The sequence below is a fragment of the Oryctolagus cuniculus genome, chromosome 16, assembly GCF_964237555.1.
Source record: "Oryctolagus cuniculus chromosome 16, mOryCun1.1, whole genome shotgun sequence".
Lineage (NCBI taxonomy): Eukaryota > Metazoa > Chordata > Mammalia > Lagomorpha > Leporidae > Oryctolagus > Oryctolagus cuniculus.
This window is the reverse complement of record NC_091447.1, coordinates 13,908,587-13,927,296: the sequence shown is the minus strand read 5'-3', so window position 1 is coordinate 13,927,296 and position 18,710 is coordinate 13,908,587. Positions and strand designations below refer to the sequence as shown.

The following is an 18,710-nucleotide window of genomic DNA, read 5'->3' as shown; positions in this document are numbered from 1 at the left end:
ACCTCTCGGGAACCTTTCTCTCCAGCTGTCACTGTCACTCCCTCCCTTTCTGTGGGTGAGCAGGGCTGGGCAGAGCCCTGAGAGTTTAGTTCAAGCAAGGCAGGTGTGGTCCTACAAGCATGCCTACCGGTGAGGAAGGACTGAGGGTTGAAGAAGCCAGACAGCCACACCACAGCTGGAAGCACGAGGTCCTGGGTCCAGGTATCGAGCTCTCGGCATCGCAGGAGAAGATCGTTAAACCTGGTGAGCAGGAGGTCGGAGATGGAAACTGGCCACCCTCCCGCAAGTGTGGGGGCGGGAAGGGCTGGAGCCCTTTGCCTCCTGGGGAAGGCTGGCAGGGCAGGTGCCCGAGGGTAAGGCTGTCTGCCATCTCCACACACCTGGGCTTTGAGAAAAGCTGCTCTTTGTCGAATCTGTTGGGCAAGGCCTGAGGAATGGGTGCATGGAGGCCAAGGGGAAGTTTCAGCAACTAGAGAGGAGAGCAGTACATAAAAGGGTGACCGTGCTTCAGCAAGGCGGGGGCAGGCACCCCCCACACCGCACCACTGTGGGAAGTGCCTAGGCTGGGAGCGAGGGTAGTCTGCTGCACGTTCAAATGTGGGTCCCCAGAACTCCAAACTTGGAGCGTGGGCCTGTGCCCTGTGTTAAGTACTTTTGGATAGCCGTGTTAGGGAAATCACTGTGCCCACAGTGAGGGTAAACATGGCAGCAAATCTGCAAAAAAAATTAGCATTTACCACAAAAGAGTGCTTATATAGGATCTGGTGAGAAAAAGTGGAGGAGTTAAGTTGGACGAACTCAGGAAAGAATAGTAATGGAAGTGGGAGTGAAGAAAGAATGAACTAGAAAATGTAGAGTCTTTACACTCAGGGTGATACCACGTCAGTGCTGAGCTGTGCCTCAGTAGAATCAGAGTACAAAATCCCCCGATGGCCAGGAGAAAACAGGAGCCTTTTCTGGCCTCAGAGGACTCTCTGACAGAACCGCACCTACAGAATCCCGCAGCTGGGTGTGCGACAGCCTGTTAGAACTAGGTGAGACATGTGGCCGGAAGAACGACCCACCAGTCCGCAGGATGGTTTGTGACCCAGGAAATGAGAGGAATCTTAAGGAAAACAAGAATAGTTACCAGAACAGAAACAGGAAAGGGTGAGACTGGGTCAGGCTCTTCCCAAGACAGGATTTGGAGCTGAAAATTATAGATGATAAACTAGATCAAGATAAGAAATCAACTGAAGGCAGTTAGATGATAAAGACCTCTGAACCGAGGAAATCTGCAGAGTTCAAGTTGGCAGAGATGAGGGAGAGCGCGAGGGTTGGGGGAACAGCAGGTAAGTCTTCAGAATGGAGCCTATAGATGGGACTTGGTAGCTGTACACACTAACGAGCAGGACATGTTTCAGAATCCATACATAACTAGGGTAGGTCTGGAGCACACAGACGACACAGAGAAAAAAGTTAAAAGCTTGTGGAGGAGGGGTGGGCATTGGGGCACAGGGAAGCTACCACTTGGGCACCCACATCCCATATAGTGACAAGGCAAGGCCTGGCTGCTCTGCTTCTGATCCCAGCGTCCTGCCAGTGCATCCTGGAGTCAGCAGGCGATGGCCTACATTACGGGTGGGGAAGTTTTTTCCTGCCAAGGGCCATGTTGATCATAGCAGCATTTGCAGGCTGTACAGTATCATCAACTTTGAATTTTGGGTCTTGCCTGTAGTTGCCTTGATGTGGCCAGACCCAGATAATTTCAGGGGCCTTAGATGGCCGTGGGCTAGATGTTGCCTGCTCCAGCCCTGGCTGTTCTGGCCACTGGGAAAGTGAACAGCCATTGGACGGGAGCTATTCTCCAACTGCCTTTTTTTTAAAGATTTATTTGAAGGACAGTTACAGAGAGAGGTAGAGAGATGTTCCATCTGGTTCACTCCTCAGATGGCCGCAATGGCTGGAGCTGCACTGATCCAAAGCCAGGAGCCGCTTCTGAGTCTCCCACGTGGGTGCAGGGGCCCAAGGACTTGGGCCATCTTCCACTGCTTTCCCAGGCCATAGAGCTGGATCAGAAGAGGAGCAGCCAGGACTAGAACTGGTACCCATATGGGATGCCGGCGCTTCAGGCCAGGGCTTTAACCCACTGTGCCACAGTGCTGGCCCCTCCAACTGCCTTTCAGGGAAAGTATTTAAAAGTGAAGGCTGACAGGTGTATTTAAGAGCACGCTTCTGTAGTCAGAGCTGGCAAACAGCTGTCCTAGAATCCTACATAACTCAGCAGGCAAGAGTGGGGGTACACGGCAGACAATTGGATGACGGCCCTCCCCTGACCACGTGCATCTCATACGCGGGGACCAGGGAGAGCCAGAGGAAGATGTAGGAATCAAGTGAGCAAAGAAATCGACATGCAGGCCCAGCGGCCGGGGCTGTTGGGTATGCTGGGGCATTTCAGATGTTCGTATGAGGGACGCTTAAAGGGCACATTGCCCCTTCCCTAACCCTTTCCCCCTCCTCGTCCCTGCTCCATTTCCTCCCTTTAGCTGAGACCCTTGGTGCCAAACCAGACCCTACCAGACTCCTTGCAAAGTAACTGGCAAAACCTGCTGCCCAGGGCTGCTTGTGAACAGGAGGAAAGTTCTCTGAGGCTTCAAAAAGCCCCTAATCCTCTGCCAAGCCCCCTCCTTAACCAGATAAAAACTCTAAACGGTCTCTTAGGAGACTGTCACCACCTCTTTGCTTCAATAAAGCCACCTGTCTCTATTGAGGTTGGTCTTCGGCTCCTTTTTTCCCATCTCTCCTTTCTGGGGGTACAAAAGGCCAGAACCCCGAGCTATTCCAAGCTGAACAGTGCTCAATCTGCAAAGTCTACGCAAAGACTCCAAAACCTTGGAAATCTGAAGCAGCTTGGGTTCCAAGCATCTTAGATGAGGTGTATGCATTGTGTATTGGCTACAGCAAACCTAATTACTGCCTATAAACACACAGAACAAAGACACTGGTTTATTGTGACAAAAATTCCAGACCAAAGGGAGGTGGAAAGGTCTAAGAAAAAAGGCTGACTTCTACTGAGAGAGCAAAGTCAAAGGTGCGGACAACATAGAAAACTGTTACCAAGCATTTAGAACACTGGGCCTGAACCCTGAGGCCCTGTGAGACACAGAGAAGAGAATCTAAAGGCTGATGCAATGTTGGCTGCTCTGGAAAGCCCCACCCTGGGGACATTCCAAACTGCCATGACAAGGCACTGTGTGCTGCACCCAGGAGTCTTCCTGCACACACTCCCCCAACACACACACCTTATCAGGATCCAGGTAGCGCTCTGTGCCTCCCTCAACAAGCAGCGAAGAAGGGGCTCTGCCTGTCGCTCCAAGAGAGTGAAGGCTGCCTTCAGCCCCCTGCCCCCTCGTCAGGGCAGGCTCAACGCTTGCTCACTTCCTCCCCACTCTGTCCCCCTTCTCTAGCCACCGCCTCTGCTTTGAACCCTCAACACCCAGAACTTCACAACTGTCCCCTGTGTCCGCTGCAACAACAGGTAGGACCAAAGGATAGTAAGCCTACAGAGATCAGAAAAAATGGGGGGAAGAAAGCTATCAGAAATACACAAAGTAGCACAAGACAGTGAAAGTATGTCCAAAGTGCCCAGTCCTAAAATACAATCGCAAATATAAATCCTTCACCTCCATATATATAAAACCCAATTTCGGATGTTCGTGAAATTTTGCTCACTTGCCTGCTATGGATATTTGCTATATGCATTGAGCCTTCTGCCCTTATGACTTTGTTTTGTTTTTGTTTTTGTAAGATTTATTTATTTGAAAGGATGACACAGAGAGGGAGGGAAAAACAAGTCTTCCATCTGGTTCATTCCCCAAATGGCTGTAACAGCCAGGGCTGAGCCAGGCTGAAGCTGGGAGCCAGAAACTCTGTCCAGATCTCCCCCATGGGTAGCAGGAGACCAAATACTTGAGCCATAACCCACTGCTTTCCCAGGTCCATGAGCAGGGAGCTGGATCAGAAGTGGAGCAGCGAGGACTTGATCCAGTGTTCAGATATGGAAAGGTGGCATCATAAGCAATGGCTTCACGCCCTGCCCTTGAATTTGACTCATCCGCATGGCAAACACTGGGGGGTCCCAAGGCCAGCTCCAATGTGCAGGGCATTTAGGATCCCAATGGTCATGTTCTGGCTCATGGGGACTGACTCAGGATAGCGTGGATAAGAACGTCAGCGCTGCCGTAGGTGTTTAGCCTAATGGTTGAGATGCCAGAGAAAACACTCGCATCCTACACTGGAGCACCTGGGTTGCCTATGCAGCTCCGGCTTCTGTCTCCAGTGTTCTGCTAACATAGACCTTGGCAAACAGCAGTGATAGCTCAAGGAGTTGGGTTCCTGCCACCCTTGTAGGGAGCTCCTCGCTCCCAGCTTTGGCCCAGGGCTGTTCTCTCTGTTGTAGGTAATTGAGAAGTGAACCAGCAGAAGGAAGGGAACTCTCTCAGAGATAGATAGATAAATTCAGCACCAAAGAGGAATAAAGCTGCCTAGTTAAACTTGAATTTTTTTTATCAAGGCCAAGGAAAAGTTGGGAATCCTGCCAGCTTTCAGAGATCGGTGAATTTCTGCCCCTGGCTTTCTGACCCATATCAGCACTGAGACCCACACAACAGAAGCAGTCTGGTTGACTGTTGCATGTGGACTTCAGGTTCTCCATGAGATGGGATCAGTGGCCTGGAAATTAGAATGAGAAAAAGGCAACCATGGCCATTTATGTCTTAGAACAACTCAATGAGGGAATTCTGTCGCATGCATTTTTGAGATGAAAAATTGAGACAGAGGGTAAGTAGTTTGACCAAGGTAAAACAGTAAGTGAGAGGCATAATTTGAATCTTCCTCAGACCCTGACTTTGAACCAGTTTTTCATGTTTTAAGTAATAGACCAAGGGAACTTGAAACTGATGGTTTGCTCAAAGCACAATCTCTAGTTATCAGACATCACTCAGAATTCAGCACCGAGGCTGGTCAGGGCCAGTGGTGGCGAGCACCAGGTCACTTACCACTGGGCCAGGCCGTAAGTAGATGGATAAGCCAGCTTGCTCCAGGTGCTTGGGACCAGGTCATAACTCAGTGCAGATAAAAGGACTTCCATGTCGGGAGATAGCGTCAGCTCCCCCTCGCATGCAGAAGAAAAGGCCACACCGTGAGTATCTTCCAGGGAGATGCAGCCTGCTCCAGCCCCACTTTAAACTTACCTTCAACCCCAGGTCTAATTGTTGAAGCGATAGGCGGATTTCCCGGATGAGAATATTCATCCTCTCACATTCTTGGAAGCAGACAAGTACGTAGGGGCCTCTGTTGGAGGTCTTCTGCATGATCTCGGCCATGTTGAACTCTTCTGGAAGTTTCTCCAAAATGTCGTCCAAGACATTCTTAACCTTGAATCATGAACACAAAGAGTGAGCCCCTTTCTATTGCAGTTTTGGTCACAGTGACTATATATGTATCCTCTTCTCTTGGAAGTCCCAGAATTTATCATTCAAATTCCCCAAATGCTGGCCCCTCCCAGGAGGTGGGCAGAGCAGCGGCTTCTGCCTGAATGACATCCCCACCCCAGAGTGCAGGGAGGGAGGGAGGAGCTGCCATGTAATTCAATTTATTGCTGGTATTTTGGGAGTAGAACTGTCAACTGCATGCCATGTGTATGTGGAAACATGATGGAGGGAAGCCAAGTTCCACCACTCTCACTCGAGTACTGGATTCTGTGATATGCAACTTGGAGAAGTCATCTGAAAGTCATACAAGCCCTCTTAGGCACAAGCCAGTTCTAGAGACTGTGTGCGAGACCAGCTGCCCCCTCCACCAGTGCATCCCCAGATTCCTGGCGTGATAGAGAGGACACCGGTAGCAACGTGGAAACCTCTGCTTCGGTCGTTGTTACCCTGATGAGATAAACGACAGCTTTAAGAGCTGAAGCTCTGAGTGTGCACACAGTGCTCAGGACTGCGTGCTGACTTCTCCATGCAGTTTCACCGAGCTGGGAAGACCAATTTGGATCTACGCAAGACCCAGAATCAAAAACTCGGCCTCCTCTAACCTCAGGACGCGACTCCTCCCTCTCTGACTTCTCAGATTGCTGCCCCTGGTTCTGACATCTCCCTTGCTTTGCGTCAGCACCCTGGCATTTTTTTGTTAGGTTCTGAAATCTCAAACTCAGCTACAGCCGTGCTGGACAGGGTGAAACGCCGTGTGGGAGGGAAGTTTGGGAAAAGAATGGATTTTGGAATTGGCCAGAATGCGCTTTCCTTCATTCCACCCTTCTAGCTGTCTGGCCTTGGCAAGTCACCGACTCTCACCGCTGAACAAGGGATCCTGATGCCGCTCAAGAGTCATTTGTGGGTTACAAGGCAAACCTGGCACTTTTTATGGTGCCTGTCATATAGTAAGCACCCAACAAATGCTCTTTCTTACAATCATCTGCCTCTCTGGGCTGTTAAGGGATCCTAATATATGCTCTGTGTTTTTTGCTTGAATGACTGGCTTCCTGATTGGAAAGAGGGAGGCACAAAGTAACAGAAGCAGTTCTCATCCACTGTCTGGCTTCTGTCACTGCTGTAGCTGTTTCCACAGGGATGGATCTTTTCTTGTTCTTTGTAAAAGATAGAATGTTCTTATAAAATGATGCCCATGTATAGGACAAGACACACTGCTCATTCTAAAATGTCTGAACTACAGACTTTCTCATTGAATGGCTTTATTTCAAGAAATAACTGAAAACTTTCAAGAAATAATGGGGCCGGTGCTGTGGCGTGGCAGGTTAAGTTGCCACTTACTGCATTGACATCCTATATGGGCACCAGATCGAGTCCTGGCTGCCCCACTTCTGATCCTGCTCCCTGCTAATGCGCCTGGGAAAGCAGCAGAAGATGGCACAAGTGCTTGGGCCCCTGCATCCATGTGGGAGACCTGGAAGAAGCTCCTGGCTTTGCCCTGGCCCAGCCCTGGCCATTGTGGCCACTTGGGGAGTGAACCAGAAGTTGGAAGACCTCTCCTTCTCTCTCTGTAACTCTGCCTTTCAAATAAATAAGTAATTTTTTAAAAAAAAAATCACAAGAAGGTTGAGCAGGTGGAGCTGTCACACTGCGCTGGTGGGAGTGAAGTGGTACAACCACTGTAGAAACCTCTGCAGTGCTAACACAGCTAAACATTACGTCCTAAGTATGTCGATCCCACTTCTGGGAATGGAACAATGAGTGTTAGGAGTAGATACCTTTGGGAGTTATCTTCATTGATGAAAACCACGTTTGTAAGACTGCTCAAGGCTGTGATATTCATAAAAGTCAAAAATTTGGAGCAACCCAAACATCACCCACAGGAGAATGAATCAAGAGTTGAGTGTTCATACAATGGAATGCTACACAACAGGACCCACTGGTGTCCGAACCACAATGAGCGCTGGTCTCACTAATGTGGAATGAAGTGAGCCAGCTGTGAGTGAGTATACAGTATATGAGCCCACATAGACAGAGAACTGAAACAGGCAAAGCTCGTGGGTGATGATGGAGGGAATGACAATGATCACCTTTAAGGGGTACGCACTGATGGGTAAGGTGGTTACCCGAGTTCATGCAGAAGGAGCGACTGAGTGGGTTGTACCCGTAAGGCTGGTATGCTTCAGCACATCCAAGTTATTCCTAGGTACCTTTTCCTCTGCAGACTGCCCCAGTTCCTCCGTGCCCAGCGCACTCCGGGGCTGCAGCTCCCGCAAGGTTCTGAAGAGGGTGTTGGATGTCACCGTCAGGAGTTCCATTTCAGCGTTTGGGTGGAGGCTGTACAGGGCCGGGCTTTCCGGAGGCAGCATCTCCTCTATGTACTGGTGGTAGCCTGCATAGTCTAGGCAGGGTGGGGCTGCAAATCCTGGCGCCAGCATCAGTTCATCTTCAATCTTCAACCAGAAAGGAAACATCAGTGAATTCCAAGTCTAGAGATGCATCATCACATTGTCGCTTCCTAAACACAGGGAGAGCACCCTGGAGAGAAGGTTCCAGAACTCCACGCCACTTTCCCAGACTTTTGAGCTGCTCAGGGCTAACCCTAGGACTCACAGACCAGACCCTGGGACAGCTGCTGGCCTGTGCTGGTGCTCTCTATGTAGTTGGCTGAGAAGGGAGAGGGAGGTATAGTGCTAAGGTCATTTTCAAGCCCACCTACTTCGTTAAGGCTGGAGGAGAGAAGGCAGACATTCCACATAGAGGGGCTTTTTTCTTTTTCTTTCTTTCTTTTTTTTTTTTTTTTGGACAGGCAGAGTTAGAGAGAGAGAGACAGAGAGAAAGGTCTTCCTTTTTCCATTGGTTCACCCCGAAGTGGCCGCTACTGCCAGCGCGCTGCACTGATCCGAAGCCAGGAGCCAGGTGCTTCCTCCTGGTCTCCCATGCGGGTGCAGGGCACAAGCACTTGGGCCATCCTCCACTGCCTTTCCGGGCCACAGCAGAGAGCTGGACTAGAAGAGGGGCAACCGGGACAGAATCCGGCGCCCCGACCGGGACTAGAACCTGGGGTGTCAGCACTGCAGGCGGAGGATTAGCCAAGTGAGCCACGGCGCCGGCCAGAGGGGCATTCTTAATAAACACAGGGTTTGCAGTGATACCAGATTCTACCCGTTACAGTGGAGATCTTTACAGTGCACGAAGGAATGTATGGGCCCCGGTCTCTGTCCAGTCATGAACAGTCAATCAACTATTTTCTGCCTCCATTTTCTGAAAGTGGGTTTTTCTAGAGCTGTTGACTGTGCTGTCATCCTTTGCCATCACCTGGAGACCAAGTGGGCACTCAGGAGTTCGGCTGGTGATGTGTACTGGTCCCCGAGTTCACTGTACACCAACAGAAACCTTCCAAGTGGAAAAGCTGCCCATGACCTTGTCTGAAGGAACTCGGAGGTTCAAGGGGACAAAACAAATGCGGTTTTCCATACAGGCCATCAGGGGACTCCAATGGTGGTTTGTTCTCTCTCAAACCTGAATCCAAGATTATTTACAGAACTGTGTCTTTAACAGTGTTCAACTGCTGTCTGGGAATTCTAAGGGGATTCAGAATTTCTGGATTAGCATTTTGAGAACTTCCAAGCTACCTAATCCTTCAAATGCTAGAAACAGAAGTCTTGACCTAATGAATATGGGGAAGAAAAAGGATGGATATTCTTACCACCAGTATCCACCCATTGCTTTGCTTTTATCCACTTACTCATTTTTATCACTTCAAAGTCATATGTCAAAATAATCCAAATTTAAACATCTAGGCCGGCGCCGTAGCTCACTAGGCTAATCCTCCGCCTTGCGGCACCGGCACACCGGGTTCTAGTCCCAGTTGGGGCGCCGGATTCTGTCCCGGTTTCCCCTCTTCCAGGCCAGCTCTCTGCTGTGGCCAGGGAGTGCAGTGGAGGATGGCCCAAGTGATTGGGCCCTGCACCCCATGGGAGACCAGGATAAGTACCTGGCTCCTGCCATCGGATTAGTGCGGTGCGCCGGCTGCAGTGCGCTGGCCACGGCGGCCATTGGAGGGTGAACCAACGGCAAAAGGAAGACCTTTCTCTCTGTCTCTCTCTCTCTCACTGTCCACTCTGCCTGTCAAAAAAAAAAAAAAATTTAAACATCTGACTAAGGGCAATCAACACAAAAGTACAGGAGAGTTAAACTTGCCATGATGAGCCTATGACAGATAAATTAGCTAAAATAAAAATATGGACAAGAATGTAAATACTAAGACTGCAAGTTAGCTACGAGAAACGGTGACTTGATCAGCCCTTGCCCTGACTGTTGATGAACAACTTAATACGTTATCCCCCTTAGTATTTTTTTTTTGTTTATTCTACTTTGTTCTACTTAATGCTTTTGGTTGAATACTGTAATCAATACACAGTTATTCTCAAGTGTTGAAACTTAACTGAAAAGTGATCGCTGTTAAATATAAGAGTGGGAGTAAGAGAGGGAAGAGATGTGCAATTCAGGACATGCTCAAGCTGACTTACCTCAAACGGTAGAGTTAGAAACATACCAGGGGATTCCAATTCAATCCCATCAAGGTGGCATGTACCAATGCCATCTCACTAGTCCTGGTGATCAATTTCTGTTCACAATTGATCATAATGATAGGACTAAGAGCCAAAGGGATCACATAAACAAAACTAGTGTCTGCAAATACTAGCTGATAGAATAAAAAAGGGAGAGAACGATCCAACATGGGAAGCGAGATACACGGCAGACCCATAGAATGGCAGATGTCCTAAATAGCACTCTGGCCTCAGAATTAGCCCTTAAGGCATTTGGATCTGGCTGAAAAGCCCATGAGAGTATTACAGGCATGGAAAGCCAAAACACTCTGGCAAAAAAAAAAAACAAAAAACAAAAAACAAACAAAAACAAAAACAAAAACACCTACATGAAAGACCTCCGCGAGTGAGATCCCAGTGAAAAGAACAGGTCATCAAAGAAGGAGGTACCTTTCTCTGAAGGGAGGAGAGAACTTCCACTTTGACTACGACCTTGTCTAAATATGATCAGAGTTGGTGAACTCAAAAGGCTTCCATAGCCTTGGCGACTCATGACAAGTGCCTAGGGTGATTACTGATGCCATAAACAAGAGTGTCAATTTGTTAAGTCAACAACAGGAGTCACTGTGCACTTACTCCTCACGTAGGATCTCTGTCCTTAATGTGCTGTACATTGTGATTTAATGCTATAACTAGTACTCAAACAGTATTTTTCACTTTGTGTTTCTATGTGGGTGCAAACTGTTGAAATCTTTACTTAATATATAGTAAGATCAAATCCACATAGTACTTGTCAGAGGTAAAGTTCTCATCTCAGATGAAATGTTGAACCAAGCTGCCCAAACTACGAAGAACAGTTTGTAACCTCTGGCCCCACTGTAAACACAGTGTCTCCCCTAGGGGAACAGAGGCAACATGGTATAGGGTGCTGTGAGTTTTGAAGAAACAATCAGGAAATGGCCATGAACTTGGGACAGACATGGAGGAATGGCAGGATACAGAAAAAAGGAAAAAAAGGGGGGGGGGGAGGGGATAGCCACCATCCTTAGGTTCTTTAGTATTAGAAATAAGAATTTATGCATTTATTTTATGTATATTATTATTGCTTATTTTATTTTATTGGAAAGGCAGAGAGAGAGTGAGACAGAGAGAGGGAAGAGAATCTTCCACCTGCTGGTTCACACCTTGAATGCCTGCAATGGCTGGGGCTGAGCCAGGCCAAAGCCAAGAGCTAGAATTTCAGTCTCTCACATGAGTGGAAGGGACCCAGACATTTGAGCCATCACTGGGTGCCTCTCAGGGTGCACATGAGCAGGGGACAGTAATGGGAAGTGGAGCCAGGACTTGAACCCAGGCATTCTGATATGGGATACAGGAGTCTCAAGAGGGGTCTCAACTGTGGTACCAGATGTCCACCCTAAGAACCAAGTCATTTACTGGAAAACATGGCCTGGCACCAATCATTTCTGCACAGCCCCGGGGTTAGGTGATGACGCACAGGAAGACGAGGCCTGGTCTCTTCAAACTCTGGTACAGGAGAAGGAAGAAACAGGCTCTCCCATCACATTTCTCATGCTTTAAAAATAAATTTATTTATTTCTTAGGAAGGCAGAGTTACAGAGAAAGGCAAAGACAGGAGAGGGAAGGGGAGAGGAGGGGAGGGGAGTGGGGAGGGAGGAAGAGAGAGATCGAGATCTCATCCATCTGCTGGAAGCCCGGAGCCTAGAACTCCATCCTGGTCTCCCGTGTGGGTGCAGGAGCTCAAGTATTTGGGTCTTCTTCCGCTTTCCCAGGTGCACTAGCAGGGAGCTAGACTGGAAATGGAGTAGCTGGGATTTTGAACCAGTGGCTCTATGAGATGCCAGGCATTGCAGGAGTGGTTCAACCCACTGCTCCACAATGTCAGCCCTCTTAAATCATATTTTTCTTGAGCATATATTTAGTAGGGAGTTAGTGATCAAAATTTAAAATACTGGGGCTGACTCCGTGGCATAGTGGGTAAAGCCTGCAGTGCCGGCATCTCATATGGGCGCCAGTTCAAGTCCTCACTGCTCCACTTCCAGTCCAGCTCCCTGCTATGGCCTGAGAAAACAGAAGATGGCTCAAGCTCCTGGCTTTGGATCTACACAGCTCCAGACATTGTGGCCAACTGGGGAGTGAACCAGGAGATAGAAGACCTCTGTCTCTCTCTCTCTGCCTCTCCTTCTCTCTCTGTGTAACTCTTTCAAATAAATAAAAAAAATATTTTAAAAAATTTAAAATATTTTATGACTTCTTTGACAGGCAAAACAAACAAAGCTATAGGGATATGAAATCAAAGGACTAAAATTCTGGCTAAAGCTTTTAACCACACTGAACGGCCTGGGGGCAATCACCATGCCTTTGTACATGGTCTATACAAGAAAAAGACAGCTCTGCACAGCTTACAGGGTTATGTGCTTCACTGTGGCACATCAAACACGTACAGAGCGGCAGGAGTTTGGCCCAGCAGCTAAGATGCCAGTTAAGGGGGCTGGCATTATGGTGCAGGGTTGGTTAAGCCACAGCCTGCCCCTGGCTTCCCATATGGGCACCAGTTCGAGTCCTGGCTGCTCCACTTCCAATCTAGCTCCCTGCTAATGCACCTGGGAAAGCAGCAGAAGATGGCCCAAGTGCTTGGGTCCCTGCACCCATGTTGGACACCCAGAGGAAGCTCCTGGCTTAGCTCCAGCTGCTGCAGCCATTTGGGGAGTGAATCAGTGGACAGAAGATCTCTCTCTCTCTCTCTCTTTCTCTGAAACTGTGCCTCTCAAATAAATACATAGATCTTAGAAAAAAGATGCCAGTTAAGATATCCATGTCCCACACTGGAGCACCTGCCTTCTGTTACCAGCTCCGTGTCCTGGCTCCAGTTCTCTGCTGATGGAGACCCTGGGGGCAGTGGTGCTGTCTCATGCAGCTGGGTCCCTGACAGAGGGAGACTTGGACTGACCCAGCTCCAGCTGTTGCAGGCATCTGGGGCAAGAACCAACAGCTGGGAGTTCTCTCTCAAATGAGTACATAAAACATTTTTCAAAATGGGTGGGGGAGGGGAGGAGTGTTACTACAACGCAGGTTCCAGTTCTGTAGGTCAGGGATGTGCTCAAGATTCCTCATGTCTAACACATTTTCAAACTCAGGCCAGAGTACGCTCACGGAAGGCCGAGAGGCCTCAATACCATTCAATAATTACGCACTTAAGACAGTCACTTTGAAACACTTTTAGAGGATTTTCTACCGAGGTGAATTTAACTTGATAGTGTCTTACCAGAGCGGGATTCATGAATTCTTCTAAGTACACCCGGCACAGCCTGCGATCCCAGGTGTCTGTGATGTGACCGCCATACATGATCTCACCAAAGAGGTAGCGGAGGTCTTCCCACGGGACCTGGGGCGGGGGCAGGTGGAGCACCACGCAGATGTCACTTCTGGGTCTGTGAACTCTGAGGGGCACTCAGGGACACAGCCTCCCCACTCCCCACCTTGAAGCCACCCAAGTCCCCTTTCACAGGGGCATTTAAAAGAGATTCCTGTGGTGTGGTAGGTTAATGCCCCAGCCTGCAGAGCTGGCATCCCTCCCATATGGGCACCAGTTCGAGTCCCGGCTGCTCCACTTCCGATCTAGCTCCCTGCTATGGCCTGGGAGTGCAGCGGAGGATGGCCTAAGTCCTTGGGCCCCTACATCTGGAAGAATGTGGGAGACCTGGAAGAAGCTCCTGGCTCCAGATGGGCTCAGCTCTGGCCGTTGCAGCCCTTTGGGGAGTGAACTGGCAGATGGAAGACTCTCTCTTTCTTTGTCTCTCCCTGTCTCTGTAACTCTTTCAAATAGAGAAAAGAAACCTTGAGATGCAGTGGGAGAGGCAGAGATGCAGTGGGAGAGGTAACACGCAGCTCCGTTCAGCTGCCCGCCGGTGTTGTGAAAACTTAGGATGTGAGAGTGAGAGCCGAATGTGTGTGAGCGTCTTGCCCACTGCCTGCATGTCTGTCTCAGTAATGTGTAGGATTCAGCTGACATAGGGGGACATCCTTGGCCTTGGTCTCCCGGGGCAGTTACGCCAGACTTAAGGTATGAAATGGTTCCTTTCTCTTATTGTCTAGAACTTTGCTATTTTATGTGCAACAGTTTAAAAAAAAAAGTGCTCCAATCACATTTCTTTATTATGTAAGTGTCCAAAACATGTTTACAGTGTGGAGACATACTTTTTTAGTGTATAAGTTACAAAATAATGGATATGGAATACTGAGCATCATATACCATCTTCAGACCTCTTATTTTGGATACAACCAGTTCAAAATGTGTTGCTTGGGAGAACACGGCCATGTTTTATGCCCAGCCTACGTTTTCTGACAGATGTCAATCACCAGCAAAACTTGAGAAATCTTTGACAACAGAAATCAGAAGAATGGTTACCAGAAAACCACAGAACAACGCTGGCCACTTAAAAATGTAGGGAGGTGATTTTAGGCCCTATCTATAAAGTGTGGTCTAGAGCACAATAATATGTGGTTGGTTTTGACCAATGTATCCTAATTTTCAGGGATTTAATTATATTTTTAAAAAAGATTTCTTTATTTGGAAGCTGGAATTAGAGAGAGAGAGAGAGAGAAAGGGGATGAGAGACAGAGAGCTTCCATCCACTGGTTCACTCCCCAAATGGCTGCAATGGCTAAGGCTGGGCTGATCCAGAGCCAGGAGCTTCTTCTGGGTCTCCCACATGGGTGCAGGGGCCCAAGGACTTGGACCATCTTCCACTGCTTTCCCAGGTGCATTAGCAGAGAGCTGGATCAGAAGTGGAACAGCCAGGACATCAACCAGCGCCCGTATGGGCTTAACCCTCTGCACCACAATGCTGTCCCCACGGATTTTATGTAATGGGAGAAGTCCCTGTTGCAAGGATTAAGCCAGACAATGCCAAGGAATGCAGAGTTCTTCCTTCCTGAAATGCAATCACCGGGCTTCTGAGAGTCTGCACAACTGTTCTCGATGAAGCATTCCCGTCCCCATCTGCACCGCACGTCTTAGCTCCGAAACAAAATCATTCATCTACCTCGAACTCCAAATCAAGGGGAGCATTACTGAGAAAGTCACAACAAGGTGGCATCCTTAATACATAATAGTGACATATGCAGGAAATGCACCATTATTTATACATGTGACGCGCTGTAAATTGCTTCCATCATCAGAACTAATTGTAGTGATTATTAATGCAGTGTTATGAACTGTCAGAATTGCTGCATGTAATTACATTTGTGCAAATGCCTCATTACCTGCCTAATGAATCTGGCATATATGCACATGTAAACCACTGTTTTTGTTAACATAATGAAGGGCATTTTTTTTTTTTTTTTTTTTTTTTTGGCACTGAGCTGCTGAGGTAGAACTGGTTTGACCTAGGTGATGAAGTTTGAGCATCCACTTCTGGGAAACCTTTGATCTGGTTTATGTTAGCTCTTGGTAGAAGAATGTATATACAGTGTCAGCTGTTTCAAGAACAGCTTCAAAAGAGAAACAATGTATCTGTTCTCCTGGGCTCCCAAGTCCAAAGATTCAGAACTCCGCTTTTGTAGAGGATATCTGGCCACTAGCACTTACTTTCAGGTTTGCCTCTAAGTAGTTGTAGAGGATACTGGCACAAATGGTGAGGTCTCTGGAATTGAATGGATAGCTTCGGCTCCAGCCCTGCGGGCCGAACCTCAGCCTCCCAGCCACGCAGGCATGGAAGTAGCACAGCGAAAAGAGGATGCTTTTAAATTCCTGGTCTTTGGAGCACATCTCAAGTGTATCCTGCGAGAAAAGAAAAAAAAAGCTGCCTTTATCCATCCATGCAGTTTCCAAGGGCAAGCACCTAAATTTCCAATCATTTTATAAAGGATTTGAGGGTGACACACTCTCAGGGTAATATATAATTACTAATATGGCTGCCAATGCTGTGAGAGAATGGGGGACTGTATTTTCCAGACTGTTGCTTTAAGAGGACTCATTATTGGTGCTTGCTATTTGCTTGATTGTTTGTGTTCATCAGAAATAACACAATGCATTTTATTATGCCCATTCTCCTTGATGTCACAGCCTATGCAGTGTCTACGTAACAGAAGGTCACAGTCCCAGTCCCATCCCTGTAGCGGAATGCTGGTGGGCAAAACCAAGGCCACCTCACTACAGCTCTATCCATCCTTTTCTGGTTCCAGGGCAATGGAGACCACCCTGGCACACAGCCATCCACGGGAAGACTTGTTTTCTGGCTCCCCTGGAAGCCAGCTGTGCCAAGTTTTTGCCAAGAGAATTTGAGCAGAAGTGATATGCATCCCTTCCGTGTCATTTGCCTGGAAGGAAATTGCTTGTCCACGCTGTCATTCTTTTTTTTTTTTTTTTTTTTACAGGCAGAGTTAGACAGTGAGAGAGAGTTATAGATAGTGAGAGACAGAGAGAAAGGTCTTCCTTCCATTGGTTCACTCCCCTAATGGCTGCTATGGCTGGCACTGCGCTGATCCGAAGCCAGGAGCCGGGTACTTCCTTCCGGTCTCCCATGTGGGTGCAGGGGCCCAAGTACTTGGCCCATCCTCCACTGCACTCCCCGGGCTACAGCAGAGAGCTGGACTGGAAGAGGAGCAACCGGGACAGAATCCGGTGCCTGGACCAGGACTAGAACCTGGGGTGCCGTCGCTGCAAGTGGAGGATTAGCCAAGTGAGCCACGGCGCCGGCCCACACTGTCATTCTTTTCCCTTTTCTGTGGACTGAAAAATGATGAAAACTGGACATCCCTGGAAACCTTGGGGTAGGGACAGCAGCGTCACCCATTGGCTTGGTGACAGTGTGGAACAGCCAATGGAGCAGACCTGCCAAAAACAGGTGAGAGCAACCAGTCACTGTCTTGTTGAAATCACTACAGATTTAATTCCCTTTATTACATCAGCTTAGCCTGGGCCTGAACCAATGCCCTGTGACCCAGGGTTTCCTTGCAGGGAGCTAAGAGTGGAATTCATCGCTGGGATAACTGAATGGCCTTTGGGGGCCTGGAAAATGGGTGTCCTGTCAATGACACCTGTAGATTGTTTTTGGAAAATGCAGACACTTGGCATTGATAGGTTATGGCCGTGAGCAGTTACATAATTCAAAGGAAGAACAGAGCTGTGTGATCTGTGGCTTCAAGTTAGTATTATTACCCATTCTACGGTGTGGCAAACAAGAAAAAATTGAGCTGGGGTGAAGCGTGGAGGTAGGGGAGAAGACGAGGTCAACATCTGCACCTTTCCAGGCCTTTCAGGGGTGCAGCTGCAGCCAGGTCTGATTACAAATGGACCTGACAACGTGGGCCATGGACAAGGTGTCCTTGGCACTCTGGGGAGCAGGAGTCCAGAGCTGGTCCTCGGGAGACTTCTGCCGCTAAACCAAAACTAGATTGATTCTCTGCAGGCCGGGACCACAGCAGCCTCGTTCTTTCTACAGTGCTCTCAGCAAACTCCTGGGCTACCAATCAGGTTGTGTATGGCACAGAGCCGACCAGGTCATTAGGTCATTCCAAGTCATTAGGTAGCTTATGCAGTTTGAAATTTTAAAATCATTAAAAATAACCTTCCCGCCACTAAACATCAAGTGAAAGGCCAGCTTGGGAAAGAAGAAAAGAGAAACTGTATACTTGGAATTAATTTTAAAATATATGTAAAGCACCAGGTTTAAATGTCAGAAATTTCTAGAAGGTCCAGTGTTAGTTTCAAAGTTCCACTTCAGAATTATGATCTAACAGGTCACTTCACGCCTCCTTGACTTAATTTTGTAAGTTTTTTTTTTTTTTTAAAGATTTACTTATTTGAAATGCAGAGTTACAGGTAGAGAGAGAGAGAAAGAGAGATCTTCCATTCACTGGTTTACTCCCCAGATGGCTGCAATGACCGACCAGGGCTGGGCCAGGCCAAAGCCAGGAGTCAGGAGCTTCTCCCACGTGGGTGCAGGGGCCCAAGCAGTTGGGCCTATCTTCTGCTGCTTTCCCGATCCAGTAAGAAGCTGGATCAGAAGTGGAACAGCTGGGACTAGAACCGGTGCCCACATGGGATGCTGGCATGGCAGGCCGCAGCCTTACATGTTATGCCACAACGCTGGCCCCTCATTTTAAAAACTGATGTACGAACATTTATACCTGTGTAGACTTGTTGGGTGTTTTCTCCACTGGGTGGGGGGGCACGCAGGCCATAGGGCTCCCTTGCACTCCTGATCTAAGCCACATGGTTGACATACTGGGTGCTATCACTACTCTCTGCCCATGCCATGGGTGTAATAGGGCCAGGCTATGCAGTAGCACAGAATCTCCAGGGTGACACAAGGACATCTGGAAAAGGGGACGTTGGTGATGTCCAATGTCATCACTGACTTTGAGCATGTGCCTGTTCAAGAACAATTTGCTTTTTTTAATTTTTGTGTATTTATTTTCATTTTATTTGAAAGGCAGAGAAATAGAGAGGTTGAGAGACAGAGACATGCAGAGACATCTCCCTTATGCTGCTTCACTCCTCAGATTCCCACCACAGCTAGGGCTGGGCCAGCAGCCTACATCTCAATCCGGGTCTCCTGCATGAGTGTTAAGGACCCAATCATTTGCTACCTCCCAGAGCATGCATTCTCAGGAAAGCCAGGACTTGAACCCTGAAACTCCAGCGTGGGGGGCAGGCATCCCA

The 18,710-nt window shown here is 48.4% G+C and overlaps 1 protein-coding gene across 1 annotated transcript in view; it reads right to left on the bottom strand.

The window, feature by feature from the left end:
• Nucleotides 1–18,710, bottom strand: part of DNAH11 (dynein axonemal heavy chain 11) — a gene marked incomplete in the record, with an annotated part of 360,436 nt that overhangs the window by 1,540 nt on the left and 340,186 nt on the right. Inside the window, 6 exon segments of the mRNA XM_070059638.1 lie at nt 128–240; nt 5,037–5,152; nt 5,232–5,414; nt 7,679–7,921; nt 13,308–13,427; nt 15,633–15,824. Coding sequence (XP_069915739.1) covers nt 128–240; nt 5,037–5,152; nt 5,232–5,414; nt 7,679–7,921; nt 13,308–13,427; nt 15,633–15,824 — 967 coding nt within the window.